This window comes from Mustela lutreola, chromosome 12 (genome assembly GCF_030435805.1).
Source record: "Mustela lutreola isolate mMusLut2 chromosome 12, mMusLut2.pri, whole genome shotgun sequence".
NCBI lineage: Eukaryota > Metazoa > Chordata > Mammalia > Carnivora > Mustelidae > Mustela > Mustela lutreola.
In genome coordinates this window covers 97,701,712-97,728,383 of record NC_081301.1, presented here as the reverse complement: position 1 = coordinate 97,728,383, position 26,672 = coordinate 97,701,712, and the positions used below count along the sequence as shown (strand labels likewise).

Here is a 26,672-nt window from a genome sequence, read left to right as displayed (position 1 = left end):
AGTGCCTCTAGCCCCAGGGCAGAGGACGAACCAGCTGCTAGACATCAGGAGGGAGACCGTATACTGGGGGCGTAAGGAGACAGGTTTACAGTTCCCCCAGTCCCGGGGCGGAAATGCCCGTGTCCTCCGTGTAACTGGAAGCTAAGACAACACACATTTTGCCAGCGACTTGCGATGGAAGGTTACGCTGGGCTGTGGGCTCTCCAGACCGCACCAAGGCCACTGTCATCCTGGACCCCACACGCCCCCACACCTCCCTCAGGGGCGCCACGGATGAAAGCTGCGCCTCCCGCGACCAGGGGTCCATGTGACGACAGCCAAGGGCTGCGCGACACCTGCCACCCTCGACGCACCACTAGCACTGTGGCCATGCCAACAAGGATCAAACAGGCAGGCCCACTCACCATTCTCCAAGCAGGGACCACTCCCAACAGACCCAGTCACCCGCCTACAGACAGCGGCCAGTGACCGCCAATCCTCCCACGAAACCTGCTGTCGGTTCCAGGGAACACGCTTCAAGAGCTGCACCCGTGGAGGCACAAGGGCTGGTGCGTTGTCTGGAGGGCATGAGACCGGGCGCCCCTGTCCCACGCCTGCCTGCGCCTCCACACAGCCCCAGCCTTAACCATGGGATGTACAGGCCCAGACCAACAGGGAAACACCAAAAACCAAATCTAACTAAAGGCACATCCTGAATCTACTTTTTACCTGACTTGTTAAAATAAAAAATTACCCACGAAGACACAGCACAGAACACGCACCTGTCAACGGTGAGACCTTCCTCGTCCCGCCACCAGGCGATGGAGATCTTCCCCCACACGCTCGCTGGCGGTACTCAAGTACAGAGCGTTAGACAGTATGTAAAGCAAAAGTAGATATGAAAATAAAAAATACACATTATTTAATTCTATTTAAAATAATCAAGTTTAAAATTTTATGATAAATTTTCTCCTTATAAGGAATCCACAAACTTGAGTATTCTGACTCCTGCTCACTGCCCCTCTCCCCTTGGACAACCGAGTGTTACCACACGCGAGAAGCTGGAGCTCCTTCCACTTCCGCTCACATCGGATGGTTCACATGCGGTAGAGAGAGTAAAGGTTACTTAAAATGCTAAAGTCAAACTTTAAAAATGTTTCCAGAAGCAGGTTTAACACATCACATTTTGTTCATGAGCACAAAATTTACAGTCAGAAGTTGCACATAAAGGGTTTATTTTAAATGTTTTAAGGATAGGATAGAGTTACATCATAATTATAAAAATTACTTACAGAATTAACAGATTTATATTGTTTATACTTCTAAATGCAGAGAACAGGGAACTGTCTACACATCGTATAAAATAAAATTAAAAATGAATTCAAGCCTGAAAGATGAGGTCATTTACCTAATTATCAGGTGCGAACACGAGGACCTCTGAACTATGCACATCCGCTCACACCGCACTAATGGTGGAAATACAAAAAGCGCAGCATTTCCAAGGAACCACAGACATTTCAACCATAATTATTTTGTTATAATAATTGTTCCTGTTTTGTCTTTGGAGAACTTTCTTTTTTCTTTTTTTCTTTTTTTAAGACAATCCGCTTGCGCATGTTTTCAGGCACTACAATTTGTGACAATCCGAACAGTCTTCTAATGGGTCCACAGGGTTCAGAGATTCGAGCCCAATGCACTGCGGGGTTTGGCACGTAAAACAAGAATAGGAATGAACTCTGGCTGAGAGGTGACTGGGCGCTTCGAGAATGCACAGTCCCTTCAAATGCTGCACGACAGACAGAGCTGGGAAATCACCTTCTGCTGGCGCTGGCTCGCCAGTGCATTCTCATCCTACGACCACTACAACGGCACAGGAAGCAAATATACAGAAAACAGAAAACAAAATCAAAACAAAGATAGAAAACAAAAAACCTAAATATCTTCCACATGCAAGTTCAGTTAGTTACATTGAACATTCTACTTAGAATAGAGCATGCAAAAAAGGATGGTCTGCGTTTAAGGTTCTCCTCGGAAGCTTCACGTGGCAGCCGGACGTCACACGCACACGACACGGGAACACGATAGCAGGTCAGTGAGGAAGGCTGGGACATTTTATACAGGTTCCGGGCTTGTGTAGTCACAAGTCCCATGATAATTTTGGAAACTCATGTCAGGCTCCTACAACCAGGAACCAACATTCTGATACCAGGAAAAGGCAAGCAATGCATGCAGATCTGAAACGTGAGCCTAGAACGAAGCCTGAAGTACCGGGCGAGGGAGTGGAATCAGTCACCACGCAAGTGTGGGTTAAGCCACCAAAAGAAAAGAGAATTGGGGGGGGGGGGCAGGAAAACAACAGAAAACCCCTTCCCCTTCCTTCCGCCCTCAAGGCAGCAAATGGAAATGATGAAACTAACGGTGATCATCATGTGTCACGTTCATCGGGAGAGTGGCAGACCATGTAGTATCGAAGGTGCTAAAGGTACTCGCAGGAAAACCATGATGTGAGTTGTCAAGTGACGCTGGGAAGGTTGCCACTGACCCAGCCCTCAGGATACTCCAAAGAACACTGGTTTTCAGTCCAAAGTCACTGTACCATGTTCGTACTGTGCACACACCGGACGCCCTACTCTCGGGGCACACGTGTCTACCTGTGCTCGGGGAGCAGACTCAGCCTGGAGACTGGCATGCAGGGACTCCTGACCAGAGCCACTGGGAAAGAGGTGATGGACAGTCGTGCAGCACGACCCCTGCTGAAGCCAGAGAAGTGTGAGACCAGGCAGGCACCGCAGGGAGAGGCGCAGAGGCAGACAAGCTCCCCTCCGCGGCCCGAGGGGAGGCACTGCATTCTAGAGCGCGGGGGTCACTGTCCAACAGCATGACAACGCACAGCCTTCCAAAGGCAAAGCAGGCACCGCGCGGACCGCGCACAGTAAGGCCACCAACAACAGAACCTCCAGTACTGAGAACAGCCGTGACAGAGGCCGCACGGACTGCTGGTAGTCAGCTGGCAACACGTGCATTCAGCCTTCTGCCCGACCCTCAGGTAAGCTCTCCAACCTCCACAAGACACTGCATTCCGTGCGGCCTCTCTCCTGGCTTTCAAACTGGCAGGGCTCATCTGAAACAACGTGACAGATGATGACCAAGTCGCTGCCACCCAACCACTTCTGTGATTCTACTTCGGTCAAAACCACCTTGCAGGAACAAGCCACGAAAGGGCTGTGAGGCTGAGGGCCACAGTCACACCCACAGGCTAGCACGATGACAGGAGAGTCCCCGTCAGCAGAACACCGGGAGCCAAGCGCGCTCAGCACCACAGAAAGTGTCGGGGACCCAGGCCGTGACATGTCTACATACTCTCTGTGGGGAAAAGCTGGGGGAAGCCTTCTGACCACAACCACGTATCAGTAAGAACAGTAATAAAAATAAAAGTGTCCCAGAGAACTTGTCAGAAGGCCACAACACCACTCTCCAACTTGTATGTCTCGGATCAAAGCACTAGGTTCCGCCAGGAACTTACCACATGCACACAAACCACTGGCGCGCTGTTGCCTCCCAAATCACGTACTAGAATCCAGACTGCTGATCGTACAGACTAACAGACCAGGTTGTGCTGTACAAAGCACCCCGGCATCACACCGTGTGGACCAAGTACCTGGGCTTTCCTTTAAAACAAAAAAAGTATTTATGATAAAAAATGTAAACAAAATTCTACAAAGCTTAGAAATTAAAGGCAGCTTTTTACCCAGCTTTCTGTTTTGTTAAATTCTAATGTGGGTCCAGCAATTGTTCACAAATGATTCCTATTCGGACTCATGGTTTAAAGCCTCCAGACTGAAAAGGTGTCTGAACTTCTGACTTCCAAAACACGCTGAACGTCTCTGTGTCTCCTGTGCCCACATTTACTTTTAAGTAAACAGCAGTAATATACGAAATCAGACTGACTGAGGACAAGCACTCCTGTTAAACTGGAGAATATTACTGAACCCCCGCCCCAATCCACAAGGAAAGGACTGCCAAGGAAGCGTGTGGGGGTGTGTGTGTGTGTGTGTGTGTGTGTGTGTGTGTGTGTGTGTGTGTGGCGCGTATGGACACACACGGATGCGGACAGGGAGAGAGAGGTCCATACACGTCTCGACGAAGAAGGCAGTACCGACAGCGCCAGACCATGCTTGCAGCGTGGCAGCAGGTGGGAAGAAGTACGGTGCTGGGGGGGGGGGGGGGGCGGTCCAGTCCAGTTTACACGACCGCGGTGCTATCTTAACTTCACCAAACTTGCCTGTAACTCCCCTCCAGACACGCAGACTTCTCGTAAGAGGAAGGAGTTCTTACACAAAATGCTCTGTGTTCACATCAATCTGTACTATTCAGAACAAACCGGTTCTGCTGGCAGAGATTGTGGGTTCGCAGGGACATTTAAGCTTTCATTAAACTGGAAAGCAATCAAGTCTTTATGTCTACAAATTATACATTTAATAGTTCCACAAATTTGGCCAAGTCCATGATGACATCTAGGATGTTTTCACCAAATCGTAGACGTAAATATGGAAATCGTCATCGAACTTGATGAAGTAGACCGACGGTTTGGCCTCCACCTGGTGAATGACCATGCCAGTCCTCTTGGAGCCGTCCTCTTTGGCGTACTCTACCTGCTTGCCCACCAGGCTGTCCACAACTTCTCCCGGCTCCCGTTCTGCTGGAGGAGAATCGTCTGCGTGGAAGACGGCGGAAGAAAGAATTCAAAGTCAATTTTTACGTAAGTACCAACTCACGTATCTATTTCAATAACAGTGTTTAAAACGTAACATCCGGATTCATCCTAATTATCTAGAGCAAGAGTCGGCCCACTTCTTCTTCAAGGGCCAGAGGCTTGAGGACATAGGTCTCTGCACCCACCAACTGCTCGGCCCTGTGGGTCCTGTGAGAGTAGCTGCGAGGGGCACAGAACCGAAAAGTGTGCCAATAAAACTTTATTTACAAAAACAGTGTGCTGTTCTCCACCCCCTCAGGATGTAGACGTGTCAAGAATTTTGAAAAATCATAATCAGAAATCCCTGTGGCTTCTATTTAATTACAGCTGAGACTGGCTGAGGGGGTGAGGCAAGGAACGGCCGGAGAAAAGCCTGGATGCACAGAACTTCTCAAAAGCCACAGTGACCCTGAAACAGGCCTTCAAGACAGACAACACCTCCTAGGACACGGAGCGTATGCCACTCTCGTCAACACTCTGCTGCTGAAATGAACTGGGACTCCTCAAAGCTTCTTCCTCCCCAGGTTCGCTGCATCTCATTGCTGGTCTTCCTACCCGAGCTCTCGGGTAAGATTTCCCAGGCTCTGGAGATAGGTGCTGAGCGAACCCCTGCCCAGACTAATCAGGACGGGACCTCCAGGACAGCACTGGTCCACAGCAAAGCCCGTGTGCTGGGAATCCTGCCCTGAGCCAGCAGGGCTATGCGGTGTTCTCAGAGCACAGAAACCAGAGCAAACCTCCAGCAGCAAAGACCCAAAGGGCAGGGGATGGAGCCGGGAGGCTACCACCCTCTCTCCAGAAACCCCTGCAGGTCCTGCGTGGGGCGAGCCATTTTGCAAGGAGCAAGAGAGGGCTTCCAGATGCCCTCGGGGGGTGCTGCACCCCACGCTTACCCCAGGCTGCCTGTGCTCTCGCTGCTGGCACATCGCCCCCACCCCAGCCTCACACACAGCCGGCTGCAGTCCCGAGCACGTCTGTCCTTCAACTGCGGACACAGCCCTACCAGGCTAGTCTGACCGCTGGTGCTGACATCACGCACGATGCCAGCCACAAGCCCGCGTCCAGCGGTCATCAGTTCCTCTGAGCAGGAAAGCGATGCCGAACCCAAAGCTCCAGTCCTCTCTTCAAAACTGCTCTTTCCTCAGCAGCGGCGCCAGCCCCCCACGCCCTCGGGGTGCTGCACGCTTACAGAGCATTCCAAAGCCACGACAGCCGGGCCTCTCCGGCGACTGAGCCAAGATGCCAGAGCCTCACACGAAGGCCGCTGCAAGCGCCCGGCTCTAGGACATCACTGGTGGCAGCTGCACTTTCACACTCACAAAACCAGCTGGCGAGCAGGGGAGGAGGCTGAGCGGCTGAGGAAGGGGTAATGGGAGGCCAAGGGGGGCCAAGCGGAGCCCGAGCAGGGGCTAAAGGGGGCCAAGGGGGCACTGGGAGACTCTGCAGACAGCCCAGATGGCCCAAATGCCCCTACACTTTCATGCAGCAAAGCAACAGTTCTTACTGTGGCTCTTTCTCTACAAAAAAGTTAAAAATCAGGGGCACCTGGGTGGCTCAATGGGTTAAAGCCTCTGCCTTCGGCTCAGGTCATGGTCCCAGGGTCCTGGGATCGAGCCCCGCATCGGGCTCTCTGCTCAGCGGGGAGCCTGCTTCCTCCTGTTTCTCTGCCTGCCTCTCTGCCTACTTGTGATCTCTCTCTGTCAAATAAGTAAAATCTTAAAAAAAAAAAAAAAAAAAGCTAAAGATCAACTTCATACGAACAACACTCCTGATAATTAAATTCCTGCCCATAAATCATCCCTGTACAGATTTAGAATGAAAGTATACAGAGCCAAGGACAAAGAAGGTGGAGAGTCAGGGCTGAAGAGCACCTGGCAAGCAGGTTCACGGACTTGTCAACAGAAGAACCTGTACAGGCCCAGGGAACCCTGTGCTGGAGGAAAGCAATGGAGTAGTTTGAAAAAGAACAGGTTTACCCCAAAATGAAACTAGGAAAATAATTCCACTCACAACCACATCAAAAAGAGCAAAGTAGGGATGTATGGGTGGCTCAGTCGGTTAAGCCACTGCCTTCAGCTCAGGTCATGATCCCAGGGTCCTGGGATCCTTGTTCAGCCTGCTTCTCTCTCTGCCTCTGCCTGCAGCTCTGCCTGCTTGTGTTTGCTCTCCCTCTCTCTCTCGATCTGACAAATCAATAAATAAAATCTAAAAAAAAAAAAAAAAAAGCAAAGTATTTAGGAATAAACTTAACAAAGTGTAAAACTAATACTCTGCAAACTACAAGAGACTACTGATGAAGATCTTTAGTTCTCAATAAATGGGAAACTATCCCGGGCTCCTGGGTCAGAAGGCTTCACAGCGTCAAGGCGATCAGAGATTCAAGACAATCTCCGTCAGAATCCCAGCTGACTTCCTTGCAGAAACTGACAAACGGATTCCAAAACTCAGAACACTGTCAGGGACCCAGAAGAGTCAAAACAATTCTGAGAGAGAAAAAGTAGGACTCGGCACCTCTCAATGTCAAAACTTACTTGAGAGCCACATGACTGAGAATGGCACGTGCCCCAGCAGACAGGAGCACAGCCGTCCATCTGCAGCCAGCTCCCTTTCACCACTGGCACCGAAACCAGCCGGCAGGGAAGAAAAGTCTTTCCACAACATGGTGCTCAGGCAACATGCACAAGAACGAAGGGGTGCCCTTCCACCACATCATAAAAATGAACTCAACATGTACTGAAGATCTAAATGTAAGAGCAAGACCTGTAGAACTTGCCAAAGAAACCAAAAGGGTAAATCGTCATGATTTACCAGAAGCATGAGCTCCGAAAGAAAACACTGGACTTCATCACAATTAAAAACTTCTGTGCTTCAACAAGCACCAAGAAAGCGAACAGAAACCCACAGAATAAAACAAAGTGTCTGCAAATCCTACATGGGTCCAGAGACCCCCATCAAGATCCAGACTCTGACGCCGCAACAGAACAGGGGCCCAACTGGGAAACAGGCAGAGGACACCAACAGACTTCTCTCCGAAAAAAACACCAAAAAACGGGGACACTGTCTGGGTGGCTCAGTCGGTGAAGCATCTGCCTTTGGCTCGGATTGTGATCTCAGGGTCCTGGGGTTGAGCCCCACGTCAGGCTCCCTGCTCAGTGGGGAGCCTGCTTCTCCCTCTGTGTTCTCTCTCTCCTTCTCAAATAGATAAATAAAATCTAAAAAAAGAAAGAAAGAAAAAAAGACACAGAAACGGCCAATCACACACAAAAGGATGCCTGACATCTTGAGTGCTCAGGGAAATGTAAACCAAGACCATGACAAGGCAGCATGTCGCAACCACAAGGACACAGTGAAAACATCAGTTATCAGGCTGTGTGTGCATCAGAGCCCTCACACGCAGCTGATGTGCACGGAGAAGGGTGCAACGGGCGCCCAGGTGATTCAACAGTGACCACAGAACCATCAATCCCACTCCTCGGTATGCACCCAAGAGAACTGAAAACATGTGCTCAGACACCCGCAACCCAAGGGCTGGCCGCAGCATCCTTCACCATCGGCAAGAGGTGGACACGCCACAAGCCCCGCGACGGATGACACGCGTGCGCGCAGGGCCGCTGTATGTGGCGTGTAAAGAGATGAAGCACGGACACTCGTCACAACATGACGAGCCTTGAAAACCCTGAGCTGAGTAAGGACACCACATACATGGGCCCACCATTCTCGTCCACGTGCAAATCCGCAGCCTGAAACAGTGCAACTGCACGGAAAACACGTACCCTTGGCAAATGGTGCGAAGTTTCACAAGGCATGCTTGGTGCATGGTGAAAAGAATGATCACTCAACCGCAGTAATCCAAATAAAGAAGAAGCAACTACAAAACGGCTCATCAAACATCTCGTTCTAACCTTCAAGTTCCTCTGGAATCAACAGAACAAAGGCTGTCGACGCACTTACTAGAATCAGGCATAATGCGAAGGTCGCCTTCTTTATAATCGTCTAAAAGCTGGTACATGTACAAGACGGGGTCCTTCTCGTAGGTGATGTAGAACCACGTGTTCATGATGGGGGCGCGTGCCAGGACCATCCCCCTCCACTCGTCCTTGGAGCCGTCCTCCGTCTCAAACATGTGCTCCACCGCCTTGCCGATCATCGTGTCGGCCAGGTGCGCGTCGCTGATCCGGGAGGTCGCTGGGGACGAGAAGCAAACAACGGCTTGCACGGGGTTTTAAGAGACACACGCCTCGAAGGCTGAGCTCACGCGAGGGGGAGGCTGGAAGGACTGACCACACCAGCGGCCCCGGGGCCCCCGGCAGGCCTCAGGGGCCGCACGATGCCAAGCCCCGCGGGCCCCAGACTACAGGATCCCACGAGAACCTGCCATTCTTCTGTGCGCTTTGCTCAACTCCTGCCCGTGGTACTGTGTCTAAATTGGAGATTCCCCGGTTTGCTGGAGGCACAGCGTGCTCTCTGGTACTAACAGTCACTTTCCATGTTGCGGGAAGGACAGCCCGAGGGCAGAAACACTGAACAGGGGCGTCCCGCGCAGCCTCACTCACCTTCCCTCTACGAACACCTACGTCATCACGGGCCAGGGCTGAAAACTAAGAAATGCACTCGTGCCAGGCCCGAGAGGTCAGCCTCGCATCCACTGTGTTTTCGACAGTGGTGGTCACGGAGCCGGAGCCCCGGACGAAACGCCCAGCGCTTCCGCTGCGTCATGTGAAGAACCAACTGCTTCCCTGGGCCTGCCGCCCCCCTCCTTGCCTGTCCCTGCCCCCACGGGCCTCTCCCTCTCCCCACCAGGCTCCCCCGTCTGCGGGACCAGGAGCCACTGTCGCCTGCTCCCACTGCGTCCCCCAGTGGCATCCGCCACCACGTGCTGACACCGTGACGGAAGGAGGACCCTTCCCGTGCGTCTCCCGAGCCTGAGATCCCAGGGCGTCCACACCTGCCTACAGACTAACCCTCAGCCCTGCTCTGCGGGCTTTAGGAGGCAGGCGGAAACTCACCACCTTCCTCTAGCAACACTGGGAAATTACGGAGAATCCTAACGATTTTAAGGTTTCTATGGTCCTCACGTTTTAGACAACTGTCTTTAAAAACAATCAGCACTTCTGTTTTACTCATTCACAAGTGCATCTATCTCTGTTAAAGTACAATTCAAAGGCATACACATTACCATTTCTTTCTCAAGACACCGTTACCCAATTTGATCAGAAAGACATCGTAACACATCCGGTGGCTCTGCTTCCACACGCGACCATTCTAGAATACATAAACCCCCCGCACACTGGAGTAAGGCCCACTGGTTTCGAAGTTCTCAAGCTTGCCCATCTCTGGACTCCCGTCCACGATGCTGACCCATTCCTGAGGATCGGAAAGCGCCCTTCTTCCCGCGGACAACTACGAGACTGCCATGTCAGAGGTCACAAACGACAGCGCTACACACCGCATCTCTCACGAAAAAGACCCTTCCTCGCCAACACGCAGCACGGGGGCGGTGGGGCTCTGCGACTCTCAGCCTCTGCGGTGCGGCTTCCCGGGAGACGCCCGGTTCCCCGCCTGCGTCCCCGCCGACCTGTCGACCTGTCGCGCGCTCCTGGCACACGCCCAAGATCCAGCCTACAAGCCCCTGCTGCTGCCAAGGCGCGTCTCCCGGCGTCTCCCGGTCGGTGTTTTCAGGAAAAGGAGATGCTCCCGTGGGACGCTACGGGACACACAAGCGGCAGCTCGGACGCTGACGCGCAGCACGGACCCTGCGACCCGTCCCCGCGGACCGTCCCCCGGGCACGTGCCCTCAGGCTCTCCCACGCGCACAGAGAACGCGGGCAACTCTGCAGCGAAGCCAACAGCGTGACCCGGCTCCGAGCCCGGCCAGGCCCGCGCGGGCACTTCTGCACAGACAGCAGACGCCGGCAGCGCTCCAAGTCGGGGGCGCAAACCCAAAGCCAGAGCGAGGGACGCGGGCCGGCACGACGGCAGACGAACCCGAGCCCGAGCCCGCGGCGGGAAACCAAACGCCGCCAATGCGTGGAGAACCGAGCGCCGACTCCTCCGTCTCCTCAGTCAAACCCGGAACGCCACTGCCGGGACAAGCCTCCAGGGAAAGGACAGCAGCGGCGGGAGAGGGACCTGACCCCGCAGCGGCCCAGCGGCAGGCGCGGCCCTGGGCCGACCGCGGTGCAGGGGGCCTGGAAGGGGCGCACGCGTGCAGCGCAGTGTCGCGCGGCCTCGGAGGGAAGGAGACGCGGCCACCGGCTAGACGGGGCGAGCCCCCAGCACGCCATGCTGAGGAAGCGGCCGGCCACAGAAAGACAAACAGTCTCAGTCCTGCTGACGGGGTCTGAAGGGGCCGACGTGGCGGAAGCGGAGGGCGGGCGGGGCGGGGCGGGGGCCGGGGAGCTGCGGCTCCCGGGGACAGAGCTGCAGCCTGACAAGATGCAGGGATGTGGAGACGCGCTCCGCAGCAGCGCCAGCGGAATCACCGACACTGCGGAACCGTCAAGGCAGGACATTTCAGGTCCCATTTTTCTTTCCACCAAAATAAACAGTCGGTCAGTCTTGGAGGGGATCCTTTACTGACACGCGATCCCACAGAGAAGACACCGCGTGTGCCGAGTGACGCACCGCGCGCCGCCGCCTTCCTGCGCGGGACGGGCTGAAGGCCACGCGACCCCCAGACTGCGGGGTCGCAGGGAGCACCACAATTAGCTATGACGCGAAGTCCGGGTGCGACACACTGCTGGTCTGCAGGGGGCCCTTGGATTTCCTTTTTAAAATGCTCTGCTGTTTACAAAAGCAACCCGCCTCCTGCTGGGAACTTCTAGAAAAACACTGGACAACTCTGAACAGCCCATCAGCAGAGATACTGACAGATTTCAGGGTATTTTGGTCAAACCAAAATAAAAGGTCTTTTCCTGCCCTACGATGGCAGAAGAACTCAGGAGAATGGGCACAGGCCGCGCAGCAAAATGCAGTAAATCTCACAGGAGCAGACAGTCTCGCCCCAGGGGAGATGCGGACCCAACCTCTGGGTCAGAAGAACACATGACAATCACTTCCTACGAACAATGGAGATGAGCGTTTAGACAGTTTTTAAGACCTTCAGGCTCAGACGCCTCCACGGGAGTCTCTCACGCTGGAAACAGGCCAGCGTCAAGACCAGGAAGAAACCGAGGCTGTGTCTCGGGAGGAAGAGAGGCGTGCGGTGGCCCAAAGGACAGGCGTGCTGCGACAGCTGGCCGAGACGGCGCGCTGCCCGATGAGCTCGCTGCCTTCCATGAATGGGTAGAACAGAGGGAAAGCAAGCTTTCTGAGAGAAACGAGGACGGACACAGCCCCGCTACCCACAGGGAACCCCAACAAAGGACCTGCTGCTCTGGCCGAGCATCAGCGTGGGGGGAGGCACCCGGTCCCAAGAGCACAGCAGCAGAAACAAAGGGCACCGACTGTCCGACCCGACGCTTCCACCCGCCAAGTCCACCTCTGCCAGGACTCCGTCTGTTAACCCGGAGGCCTCTGAAGCCCATCCCCAGAGCATAAACCCGCGCTCACGCACGAGGAGCACGGCCGTCTGCAAACATCTCCGAGTGAACACACGGAAGAAGGTGCTGCGTCCTACTGACCACAACAGTAACATTTTACTTTATTCTTAAAGGTAAAATCAGTCATTACTGTTATTAATTGACAACTTGTGCCTTAAGGAACTAGGTTATGAAAGGGAAGCACGCTGTATAACACTTAAAAAAAGAAAGGCTGTGCTCACTTCCCCATCACTGTGCAAACTCTAAAGACTGTGTGAGCAAGCCCACGGGTTCTGGCGGCCCAAATTCGGGCTGACAGTACAGTATCACTTACGTAGTAATACACATGCTGAGATCACTTCACATAAGGATTCTACAATAAAGGCATAAGCTACTACAATCAGAGTAAGTACACAGCACATTTGAGCTAATAAGAAAATATTCTTACCCATCAGAGTCCACGTGAACAGTGAGCAAAATGTGGGAAATAACCATGTTAGAAATCATCAGATCGTCAGTTTCTTCAGCAACAACTTCATACATCGTTATGTCCTTCACAGTCCCTCAAACTGTGGTTTGAGAGACTGAACTGTGTATCGGGAGTGCGTGCACTCCAGTAAGAATAAAAACACCAGTAATGCAAAAGAATCATCAAAAAGCATCCATTTCGATCATCATTTTTAAAGCATACAACGCACAAATAGTAAAGAGAACTTACCAACTCTATCAGGGAGGACTTCGAGCGCAGAAACTCTTTCATCTTTATTAAGTTCTAGTCCATAAACACAGTCAAATCCATCGTATTTTATAAGATACAAAGAAGGGTTTACAGGCACCTGGTCCAGCACGGTTCCTTTCCACTGGGTGACAGGGCCGTTCCCCTCCTTCCACCCATGCTGAATCCTGCAGCCCACGATGTTCCGCCGGGGCTGGGACACAGGTTTGCTCGGCCCCACACTGCTCCGATGTTTTCTGCATTCACACATATATACACGTAAGGGATCATCTCAGAAGCACCCACCCCTCGATCCAACGCTACCGCTAACCAGCATGCTCTCCTATGGGTCCTCCCAGGCCCGCACTAGCTAGGGGTGCCACTCTCCCGGTCCAAGTGCCTCAAGCTGGGCCCTCGGGGTCACCGTGTGTGCACACGGAGTGCTGGCCACAGGGCTCCCCCTACACCCACTGCGCCGGGCCGAAGAGCACTGCTGCCTTAGGCAAGCTTGGCCCTCATACTGAGCACGAGCACTGCGTTCTCAGCATTCCCGTCCCCTCTAATGGGTGAGCTCACAGTGATCCCAGTTACCAGAGAAAGAGAAGGGCTGCGCACGGGAAGTACCACACATGCGCGTGAGCCCGTTGCTCGTCTAACAGAAATGGGCAAACCGTTCAATCTCACCCACTCAGGATCCCACACCACGAGCCCCCACCACCTTAATCAGTGAGTGAGAAGCCACTAGACATGGAGCTTCTCCTCCTCCCCCACCCCCGGCCGGAGTCCAGGCCGGCTGGCACCCCCATGTCGTACCGCCAGTACTCTCTAGAAAACAGAATCTTACACATTTGCATTTGTGACAAATACTTAACGTAATGTAAAAATTATTGCAGCAACACCAAACCACGTTCTTCCCAGATCATTTAACAACTGAAAAATCTACACCCGATGTTTATTTACAAGCAGTACACGTGGGTCTCGTGATCAGGGAAGGAATCCTGGTCCCTGGGAGTCCGCACATAAGGCCTGGGCTGGCGTGAATATGAGCTGAGGGCCAGGCCCCGCCTGTGCTGCCAGGAGAGCCTCCGGTGGCAGAAAGCTCTCGGCTGCCTCACCGCGAGCGCAAGTGATGAGCGACTGGAGTACACACAAACTCTGAGACAAAAACCAATTTATTGTAGGCTATGAGGTATACAGAGGGATGTATTTCAAGTAGTCAATCCGGTAAACCCACTGGTTCTGTGAGACAGAGGCTCCAGCAAACCACGGCTGCCCGATGAGGTCAAATAGGTGGCTGCAGACCTTCACCTCAGCAAGAAGGGGGCATGGCCCAGGAGGACATCGTGTCACGTCGGGCTGGAGAAGGGTCCCAAGGTTTCGTGCAGTGCTGTAAGGACAGCTGAAATCGTGGGTCTGCCTTCCCCACGCCCTCGCCAAGACTCAGAGGCACCCAGCAAACCTGCCTCCCAGCAAGACAGGGCACACAATCCTTTCCAGGGGCGGGCGCTGCAGGAGACAAAGGAGCTGGGCCTCAGAAGGGACGATGGGGACACCCCCCAGAGGCCTCACACACACAGGTCTCAGAGCTCGGTGGGGAGGACCGCCGTTGGGAGAACCCCAGGCCTCCTCACAAACAGGTGCCTCACAACGGGACTGAAAGGGAAGCACGGCCCAAGACAACACGCCCACTATCAGGCACACAACAGAGGCCAGGACGAGGAAAGAGAGACAGAAGAGCCCAGAAATGAGAAGTAAACTGGAGGAACCCAGCTACCAGACACCCTAGGGCACGCCTGGGACAGAGGACAAGGGGACAGCAGGGGCCAAGCAGTCAGGAAGAGACAGGGACAGACGTGAATTCCAGCTTCTGTAATACAGGAGGACACCAACACAACTGAAGAAAACTTCCCCGGAACAGAAGACAGACATGTGCACAGGCCACCTTGGGAAAGTGGACCTTCAACCACAGACACTAACATTCCAGTGAAACAAACGAACTTCAGAAACGGAGGATCTCGTGGGCATCCAAGCGAAGGACACATCTCATGTAAGGAAAACGGAACATGACGGTGACGCTGGGGCCACCAGACAACAGAGTGCAGTGGGGTTCAGGTTCTCAGCAGGGAAATGTGAGCTGAGGGTTCTCCGCTGCCGTCCGAGGCCCAGGAAGAAATGTCCTGGTCGGGGCCTCCTGAGAAGTCACGGGAGTTTCTGCAGAGGCCAACTGCAGGCTGGGAGCACCTCCAACTGCACACAAATGTGAGGAAAAGGGAAGAGGGGCATACAGCTGCGGTCTGCAGGGGCGAGTGTCAGAGCTACCCTGTGGGGAGAAGACACAAGACACGGCAGAGCGGGACAGAGCGCATCTGAGACCGGCGGGGGGAGGAGAGTGAGGCCCAGACTCAGAGCTGCTCAGGGCAAGGAGCCCCAGGCCCTCCCCAGACACTGCAGCGTGCAGCTCGGTGTAGAGGGAAAGGCCAGGACCACGCACCACTGAGTCTGTGCCCTGCAGCTACGAGCACCGCTCAGCCCCGATGACCGCGAAGTGCGCAGTGTGGGGAAACGGCTGGAATGCTGCCAGCACGGTGTTTCTCCTCCATCCATCCTTCTCCTACTTCTTGGGACATTAGGGCAGAAGTCCGAGTGCTGCACAGTGTGGACGGGGTCAGGCTCTCTGCACAGAGGGCAGAGGCGGGCTCCCAAACCCCAGCAAGGAAGGAATGCAGTCCTGTGCAGCATTCCAGTGGCTCACACAAACACTCCACCGTCACTACCAAAATGACGGACTGACGCTGCAGGTGCACAGTGTCACCGTGGCTGTCACCATGGCCAGGCCACAGTACTCAGGTATGTGGCCAATCATGGCCCCAAGCGTCCTCTGTGAGGGCACTCTTCTACAAGACACGGGAACCAGCAGATGGCCCCACACATGGGTGGGCCTCATCCAATCAACTGAAGGACTTAAAAAAGTGCTCTTATATGAAAGTGCAATCTTCCCTTTTCCCTGGGCTCCAATCTCCGTCCACACGTGTGCATGCACACCTACACACCCACTCACATGCATAATAACCACTGGTTCTGTCTCCTTGGAGAGTAAGACCACAGCCAGAAAAGCTTCTATCCAAGATTCCGAAGCAGGACATCTTCTATTACTGTGATTCTCAACAAAACCACCCTAACTTGGCCAGTTTAAGGGCACAAAGGGGCAGCTGGAGACGCAGAGCAGCAGTGTTCTAGCTCAGCTCTGCGTCCCTTGTACACGCACGAGCAGCGCTGCGCTGTGGCCCATGGCGGTTCTGGAAGAGGAAGCATGGCACCATGCATGGCCATGTTTCTGCACAGGAGGCCCTCGTCATGGCTGTGTCTAGCAAGAGACTCAGAGGTGCCAGTAGCACTCTCCAAAGTGGCTCACGCACCCTTTACCCTAGAACACAGTGGTCCTTCCCTCTGCCTTCATTAAGGGAACCGGAAGTAGCACGTCCTGCTGCCATGCGCGGGACACCAGGGCAGGTCCAGCATCTCTGATATGTGTTATACAGTAAGCTCTTCTGTGTGTCTGTGCGACGTATGTCTCCGCCCACCCACCCCGTGTCTCTCTCGGTCTGTGCGCCTGGGAGGACGGAGGCTTTTGTGCCCCACGCCTGGCTTAGCTCTGGTCTTACAAACCTACCTCTAACCTGTAAGCTGCTGCATTTATAGCTGACGTTCTTCTACTAAAATCTACAATTAATCAAAACCTCAATTTTCCCTCTCCTAGCTCTAACAGGACCAAAAACAAGCAAAAAATTCATAGTAAAAGAAGGAAAATTTCTAAAACAAAAACAAAAACACCCTGGCACATAGTGACCCCACCTGACACTGCTCAAATGTGGGCTGCTGTTCCAAATTTTGTTTTCATTCTCATCTGAGTAACTTTGCAAAAACATTACCTTACTTAGAAACAAACAAGAAAAGAAGGATTTTTGCTACTTCTTGTAACATTCCCATCTCTGGATGTTATCTCTTTCCGAATACACCGGGCGAGGACTCGGATGCCTCCGATGGGTTCAGCGTCACGGACACACTGCCGTGTGCCTCCACACGCAGTCCCGGGGCCCACGAACCGCCTCAGTCCGCGCATCAGGGTCAAGACTGTTCTCTCCCCTCAGAGCCTGTCACTGTCTCCCACCTCCCAAATTACAGAAACCAGATGCCAACAGATCCTTCTGCGTTCTGACTGGTCTTTCTGAGTTGCTTTTAGAATTTCCTTTGCTCCTGCAATCAGAAATGTCATCAGAACGTGTGACTTGTGTTTTTCATCACCCCTCAACTAGCACGTGGTCCGTCTGGAGAGGGCTGTGCAGAACGGTCTCTGGATCTCCTCCCTTCTGCAGCAGAGGCACAGGGTCTCCAGGTCCGTCCTCCACAATCCACCTTCCCCAATGCTGCTCACCTTCCAGAAAGCCTCAGACCAAGTGTTCCTGAATCAGGTAAAAGCAGGTAAAATAGACGGGCTTGAATGTCAGCCTATCTACTGAATATCTTACAGAGCATCTTTAATTTCTAGATACTAATGGCTTGATCTTCTCTTGAACAGCGTCTCGTCAATCACCAAGTCTTTCAACATCAGGGGTAACGTTCATGTCCTTGCCGGATTCCTCTACGGACTCTGCGGGTCGGCCTTATCTGTGCTGGGGGTGCCGTGTGGCCCCCCGCTTAGCTCTCCCATGCTGTGCGACGCTCTCTCCTACCGTCAGCGCTCCTCAGGTGCCTGCTGGTTCCCGGGCCTCCCGTGCTCCATGCAAGCCGGGGTCACGGCGTCAGTGGCTGGGAGCACCTCCTCAGGCCCAGGCGAGCCCGGGCATCGGGCGGGGGCTGCGGGGAGGCCAGGAGGTAAGTGAGCGAAGACCTCAGGAGGGCAGCCAGGACAGGCAAGCGTCCAGGCAGGCGGTCTCTCCTCTTCGGCTGCAGCCAGCCCTGGTGGTGTCCGACCGGCGCAGATTCCAGAGCCTACCCAGGCAGTCACTGTTCACACAGCTTCCTTTTCTCCTCGAAGTGGCAGAGTTCCTCAGCTCGGCTTAGTTTTTACATAAATCTGTTCCAACATGCTTTAGGTCTCCCAGGAATTTCTAAAGTTCTGGCCTGCCAATAGGATGAGGTAGGATGAACCAGTAACAACAAAAACTGCCAATTTTGGGAAGTTATTTTAATGCAAATTATGGGGACGTACAATCCTCTCTCTGCTTCTGGTAGGGATACAGCCCTCCTTACGCAAAACTCGGCAATCCCCCGTCCCAGTGAGTCCAGGGCTGGGAATTTATCTGAAGTGGTGCAGAGGCCCAGCCGCCGCGCTCTGAGCCGAGTCCGTGACGGGAGATAAAGCACGTATCACTGCACACCCCCCCGCCCCCCAGATGCAGACGCTCGTACCACACAGCTATTCGATCCAAGAGAAATGTACAAAATAGGACATGAAAAACTTGTGCACATATAAATACCCCCAGACAGGGAGAAAAAGGGCTTCTCAAACATTTGGTACAGTACCAGCAGCTGTGAGTAGTCCTTGAGCGGCACTAGAAATACTAAGGTTGTCTTCCTGTGGGTTAACCTGTGCTTTCAAATTTTCCTACGATGACTTAAAAGCAGTTCTTTTTACGAGCATGCGAAGCACAATTTTTAAGTTAACGCAATGCGTATCTTCCTTCTGCAAGAAGCTGGACACAAAAACAGATTTACACATCTCCGGGTTACCACTTCCGAACTTCACTCCTGTGCCTGCACTTTAGGCAGGGGTAATGCTACTTGTGGAGCATCATGTCCCTGGCGCTAAAGGAAGATGACGACTCATTAGCAGTCGGGTCCAAGAGACAGAGGTGACAGAGATCATTTTCCCCATGTCAGCACTAAAGGCAAACACAAGCACTTCATGTGACACACTTGTGTTTCAAGTGGAACTCAAGCTCCCCAACTATGAGGACAGGACTCTGCCCGAGGCTCTAGCAGCCAGGGCTTACAGAAGAGTGCTCTAAAATGTCCGTACACGTGTTAAAATATCACGTGTTATTTCATAGTAAGCGTGCACAAATATATGTTGTTTGTAAGCTGATTTAAGTTCTTCCACCCAGCATCGACTGGGCGTCGAGGCTGGGAACTCCCCTGGGTAACGAGTGGTCCGCTCGGGCATCATCTCAGAGTCTATCATCAGGCAAAATGCTGATGGTCACTGAAGCTGGCTGACAGGGCTCAGGACTTACTGTTACTCTATTTTTGTGGACATTTTAAATTGCTCATAACCAGAAAGGTTAAAAATTATATCCTAAACAAGTTCTTAGATTTTATTTTAATTGCAGGGTGACTGGGTGGCTCAGTCGGTTAAGCGGCTGCCTTCCACGTGGGTCGCCATCCCGGAGTCCTGGGACCGAGCCCCGTATTAGGCTCCCTGCTTGGTGGGGAGCCTGCTTCTCCCACCCCCTCTGCTGCCGCTCTCCTGACGCTCTCTCTGTCAAATAAATAAATTCTTAAAAAAATTTTTTTTTAATTTTAATTGCTAATTGCTACTTTAGATAAAAATCAACAGAAACCCTAATAAAAACTAAAGCTGATTTTCACATGCCGAAACAGTACATATGAAAGCAAATGAAGAGCAATGTGTCCGGTTCCCGGGGAAGGCGGCAGCAGACACGCCCTTGGGTCATCTGTGGTGGTTCAAAGCACAGCACCCGGATGCCACACACAATGGAAACAGCTTCTCTAATTTTAAAATGAGGGCTCCCTGAATGTGGTGATGCTGACTCAGGTCCTCCCCGGACGCCCATGTTTTTAACCGCTCTCAATTTCCTGTATGTTCTCGTAACCACTTGCCAGGCCGACACACAGGGTGGCTGCCGACAGACACCCAGACACTTCGCTCTGGGGACGTGGTTGGAGCCGCCGCCAAGTGAAGGACAAGGGTGCCCCGAGTCACCACCCAAATGATTCACAGGTAAAGCACAGAAGCGAGGTGAACCCCTAGGATCACACTGCTCGCTCCTTCTCTCCAGAAGCCACCTCTGAAAGGACTGGCTTCTGATGCCACTGGGAGCCCCTATCAGTCTGCAGGGACAGTGGGTGGGGGCGGGCCCCTCAGCAACCACTCTCACTGCTGCCGAAGGACCCGCGAAGCTCCCGGATGAGGCTGAGAGGAGCCGCAGGCAGGCAGACGGCAACCCAGAGCATGTGCGGAAGCCCACGCTGGCCCCAGAGACCCGAGTCCACAATCCCAAACCTTCTAACCTAAGAGGCTCCCGGGCTCTCTACCCCAGGCACCGCAGCTGGAGAGCACAATTCAGAACCAACACTCATGTCTACGCGTCCACATTCCCAACAAGGTAAACTGCAAATGCAGGGGGCATTTCTGTACCTTGCTCGACACTTTCAACGCTTCGAGTAAGTTCTGACCCGACCACACTATTCGCTCTGCCATCCACAAAGGAAATTCTGTGTTGGAAGATCGTCCACCATTTAACCAGACTCCCTAAGTGCCCGGGACCCACCCCCTAACTGCCCCCCAGGACTGGAAGATCTTACTTTGGTAGCCAGCAGTTAAAGAGGCCACACTTACTCAAATTCCAACCACCACAAGTCTGCGGTGAACCAGCAAGTGCCTATCTCACGCCACGTACATTGTTGTATCATCAACTCCTGCCCCTCTTCCCGTACTCGATTTAGTACCGTCCTAGAAAGGCAGTTCCCTTACTCTGTGTTCCAGCACATTTCAGCATAAAATACTGATTAAACCAAAGTGACTGTCTTTTCACAAGATGCCCACCAGCAAGGAGAAGAAAAAGCTGCTTTTCTGGGATGTGCTGCTTAACACAAATTCTACAGCAGAACCGCCACTGCCGGCTCAACAGGAGAGAGAAACAGCGCGAGCGTCTGACTTCCACCCAAATTGCACTGGGTTCTCGGGCTACTCCGTCTACACGCCAACAGCTGTCCACAGAAGCCTCCCAGAGCCGAGGGCCTTGCAAACGCTGCCCACTTCCCTGGTGTGGAGAGCAGCTCCTCACAAGCTGAGGAAGACATCGTCTCGGTTTTGATGGGCTGAAGTCAGGCAGCACCAGGCTCCATGCTCAACCAGGCCGCGTGCTCCCCACGGACACCACCACTCTGCAGACGGGCCGCGAACACGCTCCCTGCGCAGGCACGGTGTGGGCGCCGTGAGGCCTCTGTGCGTTAAAGGACTCGGGGTTCCTCGACAGGGCTGCCACCCAGGGACTTGAGGATGAGGTGGAGGGGGTTTCTCTCCACCCTCGTCACTGTCAGTGACTAACGTCTTAGGCAGAAAAGTGCTCTCCAGAAATCTCTATACTCGGTGCATGAAAGCCCCGGCCCATTCTCTAAATGCATGTCAGGGGCAATACACCAAAACCCGGAAGCAGAAATACATTCCACGATGCCAACTAGGGGAGGAAAGCAGCAGATTCCCACCTGGAAACTGGAAACAGAACTACGACAGGTGAACTGACCTCAGAGGCCGCCCAACCGTACCTTCCCTTCAAATTCCACCACTGACCCTTGAACAAAGCGGGACTGGAGCACTGAACCCCATGTAGTCTGGGCGAAAATCTGGGTGTAACTTCTGACTCCCTCAAATTTAACAGCTTGGCTGGAAGCCTTACTGATACCCAGAACAGTCAGCTAGCCTCTACTCCACACAGAGTTCTTACCATCCAGCAGCCTGGAGAACAGTGTTACGAACACAGTCCTAAGGAAGACAACACACACACGGCATGGTCCCATGTTTACAGAAATAAATGCAGGTGTGTGTGGACCCGTGCAGTTCCGGCCCAGGCTGTTCGCTGCGACGCATTTCCCAAATCACCTCCTACGAAACCAGGAGACGCCTGTCACCAACTTGTTCCCAAAATGCAATGAGGGGCCCAGCTGCCAGGAGGCACGGAAGCTTTTTCCGTTTACTGGAAGCAGAAACAAGCCACCGCTACACAATTTCTGGGTGCCACGGTGCTCCAACACAGTAGACCTGAGTCCCCGCCGGCACGTGTTTCCTGAGTGTCCCTGGGACTCCCTCCAGCAGGCAGAGGCGTCCACACGTGGGGTTCCTGTTCAGCCCCCCTGGATTGAGGCATGGGTCAGTCCTGCATGCCTGCCTCGCTTGCCGGAGGCCCCAGTGGAGGAAGGCTTGGCTCCAGGCCTTCTTCTCCGTGTGCTTTCCATAAACATGGCACTTGTGGCGAGGGCCCGTCCTGGTCCACGTCAGCGTTCTTAGGCCGGGTAAGCACGGGGCCAGGCAGATGGGAGGAACGTGCCGAGGCGCCCAGCTGAGCCGCCAGCTTCCTGCTTCGCGCCAGCTCCCGGGCAGAGGCCCCGCCAGAGGCGGCAAGCAACGGCCATTCGTAGTGCCTTGTGCAGACCTGCGCGTCCTCGGTGTTTGCGTCCGAACGCCTTCAGATGTGTGCAGAGGTGCGACGACACGGGCCAACGGGAGCAGCCTTCCCTTTCCTTCCGGCTCCCGCTGGCTGCAGAGTACCTGGGGCGCGGCCCTCCGCTCTCTCAATGGAAGGAGCACCAGGTCAAGCTCTGCACACAGGAGCGCACAGGGGTCAGACGCCTTCCGCTGGTACGCATACCAACAGCCCAGTTTAAAAGCAGGTGTTTATTCCTTGTGCTCTGGGGGGAGAAACAACCAGCACCTCGGAAGCAGGAGTTAACGGATGACCACCGTGCTTCAGGTGAGGCTCGTGAAATCCTTGGACAAACCCAACAAGGCCCAAAATCCTAACTAAACCTTCTAGTCCTACCCAGCAATGTGTAAAATGGCTAAAACTGAATGCACATTACATCCTTAAAGCCTTTTATCTTTAACTGATCGGCATGAACTGCTCCGGTCTTGCCAAGTTGACATGTCCCTTGCCTGTCTCCCACGCAGCTACGTTTCTAGCATTACCTACTAGTTAAGGCTTGTATCTGTCTGGTTACCTTTCGCTCAGACCACGGCACTGGTTTACCACTCATGGTAATGCTATGGTAGGGTAACGAGGGGAGACAGTAACATGAATCCCCACATCCCCGGACGTGGCCGAAACATGAAGGTAAGGGGCAAATCCACGGAATCTGAGAAATGCTTTCTCAAACCTCAGGGACACATACATTCACCACAAGGTCACACCTTTCTATTCCAGGTCATTTCTTGAACCACACGGGACAGATATTTACACGTCCACATGTGCTCTGAAACAGGAGGCACGTGTGCACCAACCACCGACCATTAGGAACAGGCGCCTCGTGCTCTTCAGCCCCGCAGGGTGGTGGCCGCGTGCTCACGAGCCTCTCAGTGTGAATAATGGGGAAAGCAAGGCTATAATGAGAGGCTCAGGATGTGCTAGCTGGGGCCAAAGGGTCTCTTCCAGAGTTAACGGTCTACAATTAAGACTCAAAACAATTAGAACTGGTTCGTTAGAGCAATGTCCGTGGTGTGACAGAAGCAACCAGAACCTGGTGGGTACTTGTGAAATCTGTTAAATGTAACTCAGTATAAGCACCGTATTGTCATTTAAAATAGTATCCCAATTTTCTTTTTAAATGTAACTGTGTCATACACAAAGATTTAAGGGAGAAAAAGTGGCCTCTTTATTCTGGTACCTAAAGAATTTAGGATTTATAACATACTGGTCACTTAAAATACATGGCTTTTTAATTCTCTTTCAACATGCGAATGTGTTCCCTAAATTACAAGCTTTTCATTTATTTGAAAATGTTATAAAGCGGTAAGCGAGTGCACCCCTCAACATGCTAGCCAGACCCTCAAGCATGAGCAAAGGCCTCTGTCCACAAGGAGCTCCTTGTCCAGCAGACCAGAGACTGAGGAAAGAACTTGCATGCCAAGGGTGTACAGCCTTCCAAGGAGAGGAGAAGGAGGGCTCACCGCGCACCTGCCACCGTCAGTGGACACCTCCTGCTGTCAGTCCAGCCCCTCGGAGCTGGAGGGGAAATAATGACCCAGAGGCTTTAAGAGGTGGATGGATAGGCCTAGGCAGCCGTAGGCCAGGCCAAGGCCAAGGGAGGAAATGCGCAGTGAGGCAAGACCTTCTCAACCGGGAGGGCATCACGCTGCTTCTCAGACCCGACATGACCCACAGTGGCAACCTGCTATCTAAAAGCAAGTTTCAGGGGTGCTTACTTGTGGGACGTCCTTTTCTTCATCATACTTGCAGACACACCAGCATGGCCTAAAAGAGAAGTGAATATAAGTCAATAAAAGCTGGACAGAAAATACTTCAGAACTCGGAAAAAATTAACTTCTGAAAAACCACTGCGTAAAGCATGAAATGAAAATAAACCATAAACAAGCCAACATATAGAATGCCATCTGTTTATCGAATTCTAAAAAAGGAGATAAAAGGAGTTCTGGGAAGATAAAATGACAGGGACAACAGCTCATCTCCCCAGATCACCCTTACAAAACCACCCAGAACCACATGGACTAAAACCAAAGAAGTGACAATCTTAGCCATAAAGTATGACATATCTGGGGGTAGGAAGGCGTCTGAATGGTGTTCAAAGTCCACTGAGCCACCTCTTTGGACCCATGTGGTAAAAACCACAGAGATGGCTCCTCAGCAGGAAGGCTGAAGGAGCCCCAGGAATCAAAGCTGCTACAGCCCATCCGGGCATCTGGGGACAGGAACAAACTCAGAGGGCTGCGACAGAGTCACGGCGCACCACAGCTCATCCCCACCGCGGCGCGGCAGACTGGACCCCACACCCCCGTGGGTTATCACCAGACAACGAAAGTAACAATGAAGATATTAAAAGTGCTGTAATAAATACGCTCACATATTTAAAGGAACACACACAACACTCAAAAATGAAAAAAGGACTGGAATGAAACTAGTGGAAAACACAGGGTCTGAAATGAAGATCAGCGAATACGGTGAACCACGGACCAGACCCCACAGACCAGCTCCACGACGATGAGGAAGAGCAGGGACAGGAACTGCCTCGGCGGCCGGATGCACAGTAAACTGCACCTACGACCGAGAGGACGGCACGGGAAAGAAGAAACAACTCTGGAAGAAGCAACAGCAGTGGGCCCTCCAGATGTGCTAAGTACGCAAGCTCACGGCCAGTGAGCTCACCCGCACCAAAGACAACCACGCCGGAGCACGTCCCCATCCCGTCTCTGAAAACCAGCAACCAGTAATAAGAGATTTTTAGAAGCTCCTGACAATGCAACACACATTAAACGTAGAGAAATAAAGGCAATGCTGACTCCAGATTCATTGTCAGAACAGCAGAGCCAGGCAGAAGACAGTGGGGTGAACCTGTGGACGCGGCACACGTGCAGCCCCGGCAGCTCCCAGGCCAACGGAATGGAGAACCACGGCGAGCACAGACGCCACGCGCACCAACTGAGAGACGAGACGGAGAGGACGGCTCCGTGGCTAACACCACCCGAGTTAACTTCGAGACAAAGTCACTGAGGATCAAGATGACATTCAAGATGGTAAGAGCCAAAGAACCAAAAAGCCCTTACATTTCACCCCAGCCCGAACGTGTGTGGACCTTGTCCCAGAACAGTGAAGGACACAAGCAAAACCGGACGGGCCGGCAGGACGGAGTCACCCACAATCACATGCACCCATCTGAGCTCCTCCGTCCGTAACAGACGTAAAGCACGGGCAGAAAACCGGCGGAGACACGGAAGACCCGAACTCCACAGACCACCAACACGCACTTTTTCCCAAGTTCACATGAGACGTTCACCCACACACCATCTGCTCCTTGTAACACAAACCCTCCATGCACTTAAAACAACATGGAATCATAAGAAGTTTGTGCTTTGGCCACATGAGAATTAAACGAGAAATAAATAGTATCTGGAAATGCCTGTGTTTTTGAAAATTAAATGACAATCTTCCAGAAGTCCACAGTTCAAAGACAAAACCACCATGAAACTTGATCTTGAAAAACAAATGGAAACACAATCCGTGGAGTGCAGCAAACACGGTACTTACGACAGTGATCAAAATTCACGCTGAGCAACAAAAATAAACAGAAAACAAAGACTCTCTGACCACAGGCTCAGCATGGTGGTTCCCCAGGCTGGAGGCCGGCAGGTTATCCACCAAGTTCTCTCTCCTTGGCCTTACATGGAAGTGTGTGATTTAAACACACATTTCCTTCCCAGTATCCCACTCACAGCTGTCAAGTTAAGTCAACAGGGGTAGAGATGGCCGACTGGTCTCTGCAGGACGATCTGTCCCTGTTCCCAGGGGATGGCGCAGGGCTGCCCTCCTTCCACACGCAGCCAGCTCAGGGATGACAGGAGGACACAGCCTGGAAAGAGGGCAGAGTCCCCCGGAGCGCTGTGGAACACGGCACGGCTTGGGGCAGAAGATGAGGAGAGACGTGCACAAAGACAGGAAGGACTCGCTCAGCGTAGCCGGGCCTGCCCCAGACGTCGGCGCGCCCTCCCCTCCCACGCGAGGACGCCGGGCCAGGACAGCGGACTCAGCATCTGGGCTGCCCCGGCCCGCAAGTCCCCATGCGTCCTCATGGAGCTCTCGTCCCAGCTGGAGGGGACCCTGGCAGAAACCATCTGCGAGTCACCACTCAGGAAACGCCTCCACGGCAGGCGTGCTGTCGGACAAGCAGCCGTTTATGAAATGATCCCCGGGCCACACGAATGAAGGGAAAGCGCGCGTGTCCTCATGGAAACTGAGGG

The 26,672-nt window shown here is 53.1% G+C and overlaps 1 protein-coding gene across 7 annotated transcripts in view; it reads right to left on the bottom strand.

Annotated features, from left to right (window-relative positions):
- Window positions 1-1,197: 1,197 nt before the first annotated feature.
- Window positions 1,198-26,672, bottom strand: part of SPIN1 (spindlin 1) — a 78,499-nt gene continuing 53,024 nt past the window's right edge. For 6 of the 7 annotated variants that reach the window (XM_059142996.1, XM_059143000.1, XM_059142997.1 and 3 more), the window contains 4 exons: window positions 24,126-24,174; window positions 12,971-13,224; window positions 8,684-8,917; window positions 1,198-4,693 (listed from right to left, as the gene is read on the bottom strand). In XM_059142996.1, the coding sequence (XP_058998979.1) occupies window positions 4,494-4,693; window positions 8,684-8,917; window positions 12,971-13,224; window positions 24,126-24,174 (737 nt within the window). In that variant the 3' untranslated portion in view covers window positions 1,198-4,493. The remainder of the gene's footprint in view (window positions 4,694-8,683; window positions 8,918-12,970; window positions 13,225-24,125; window positions 24,175-26,672) is intronic. The other variant, XM_059143001.1, reaches the window with a different exon arrangement.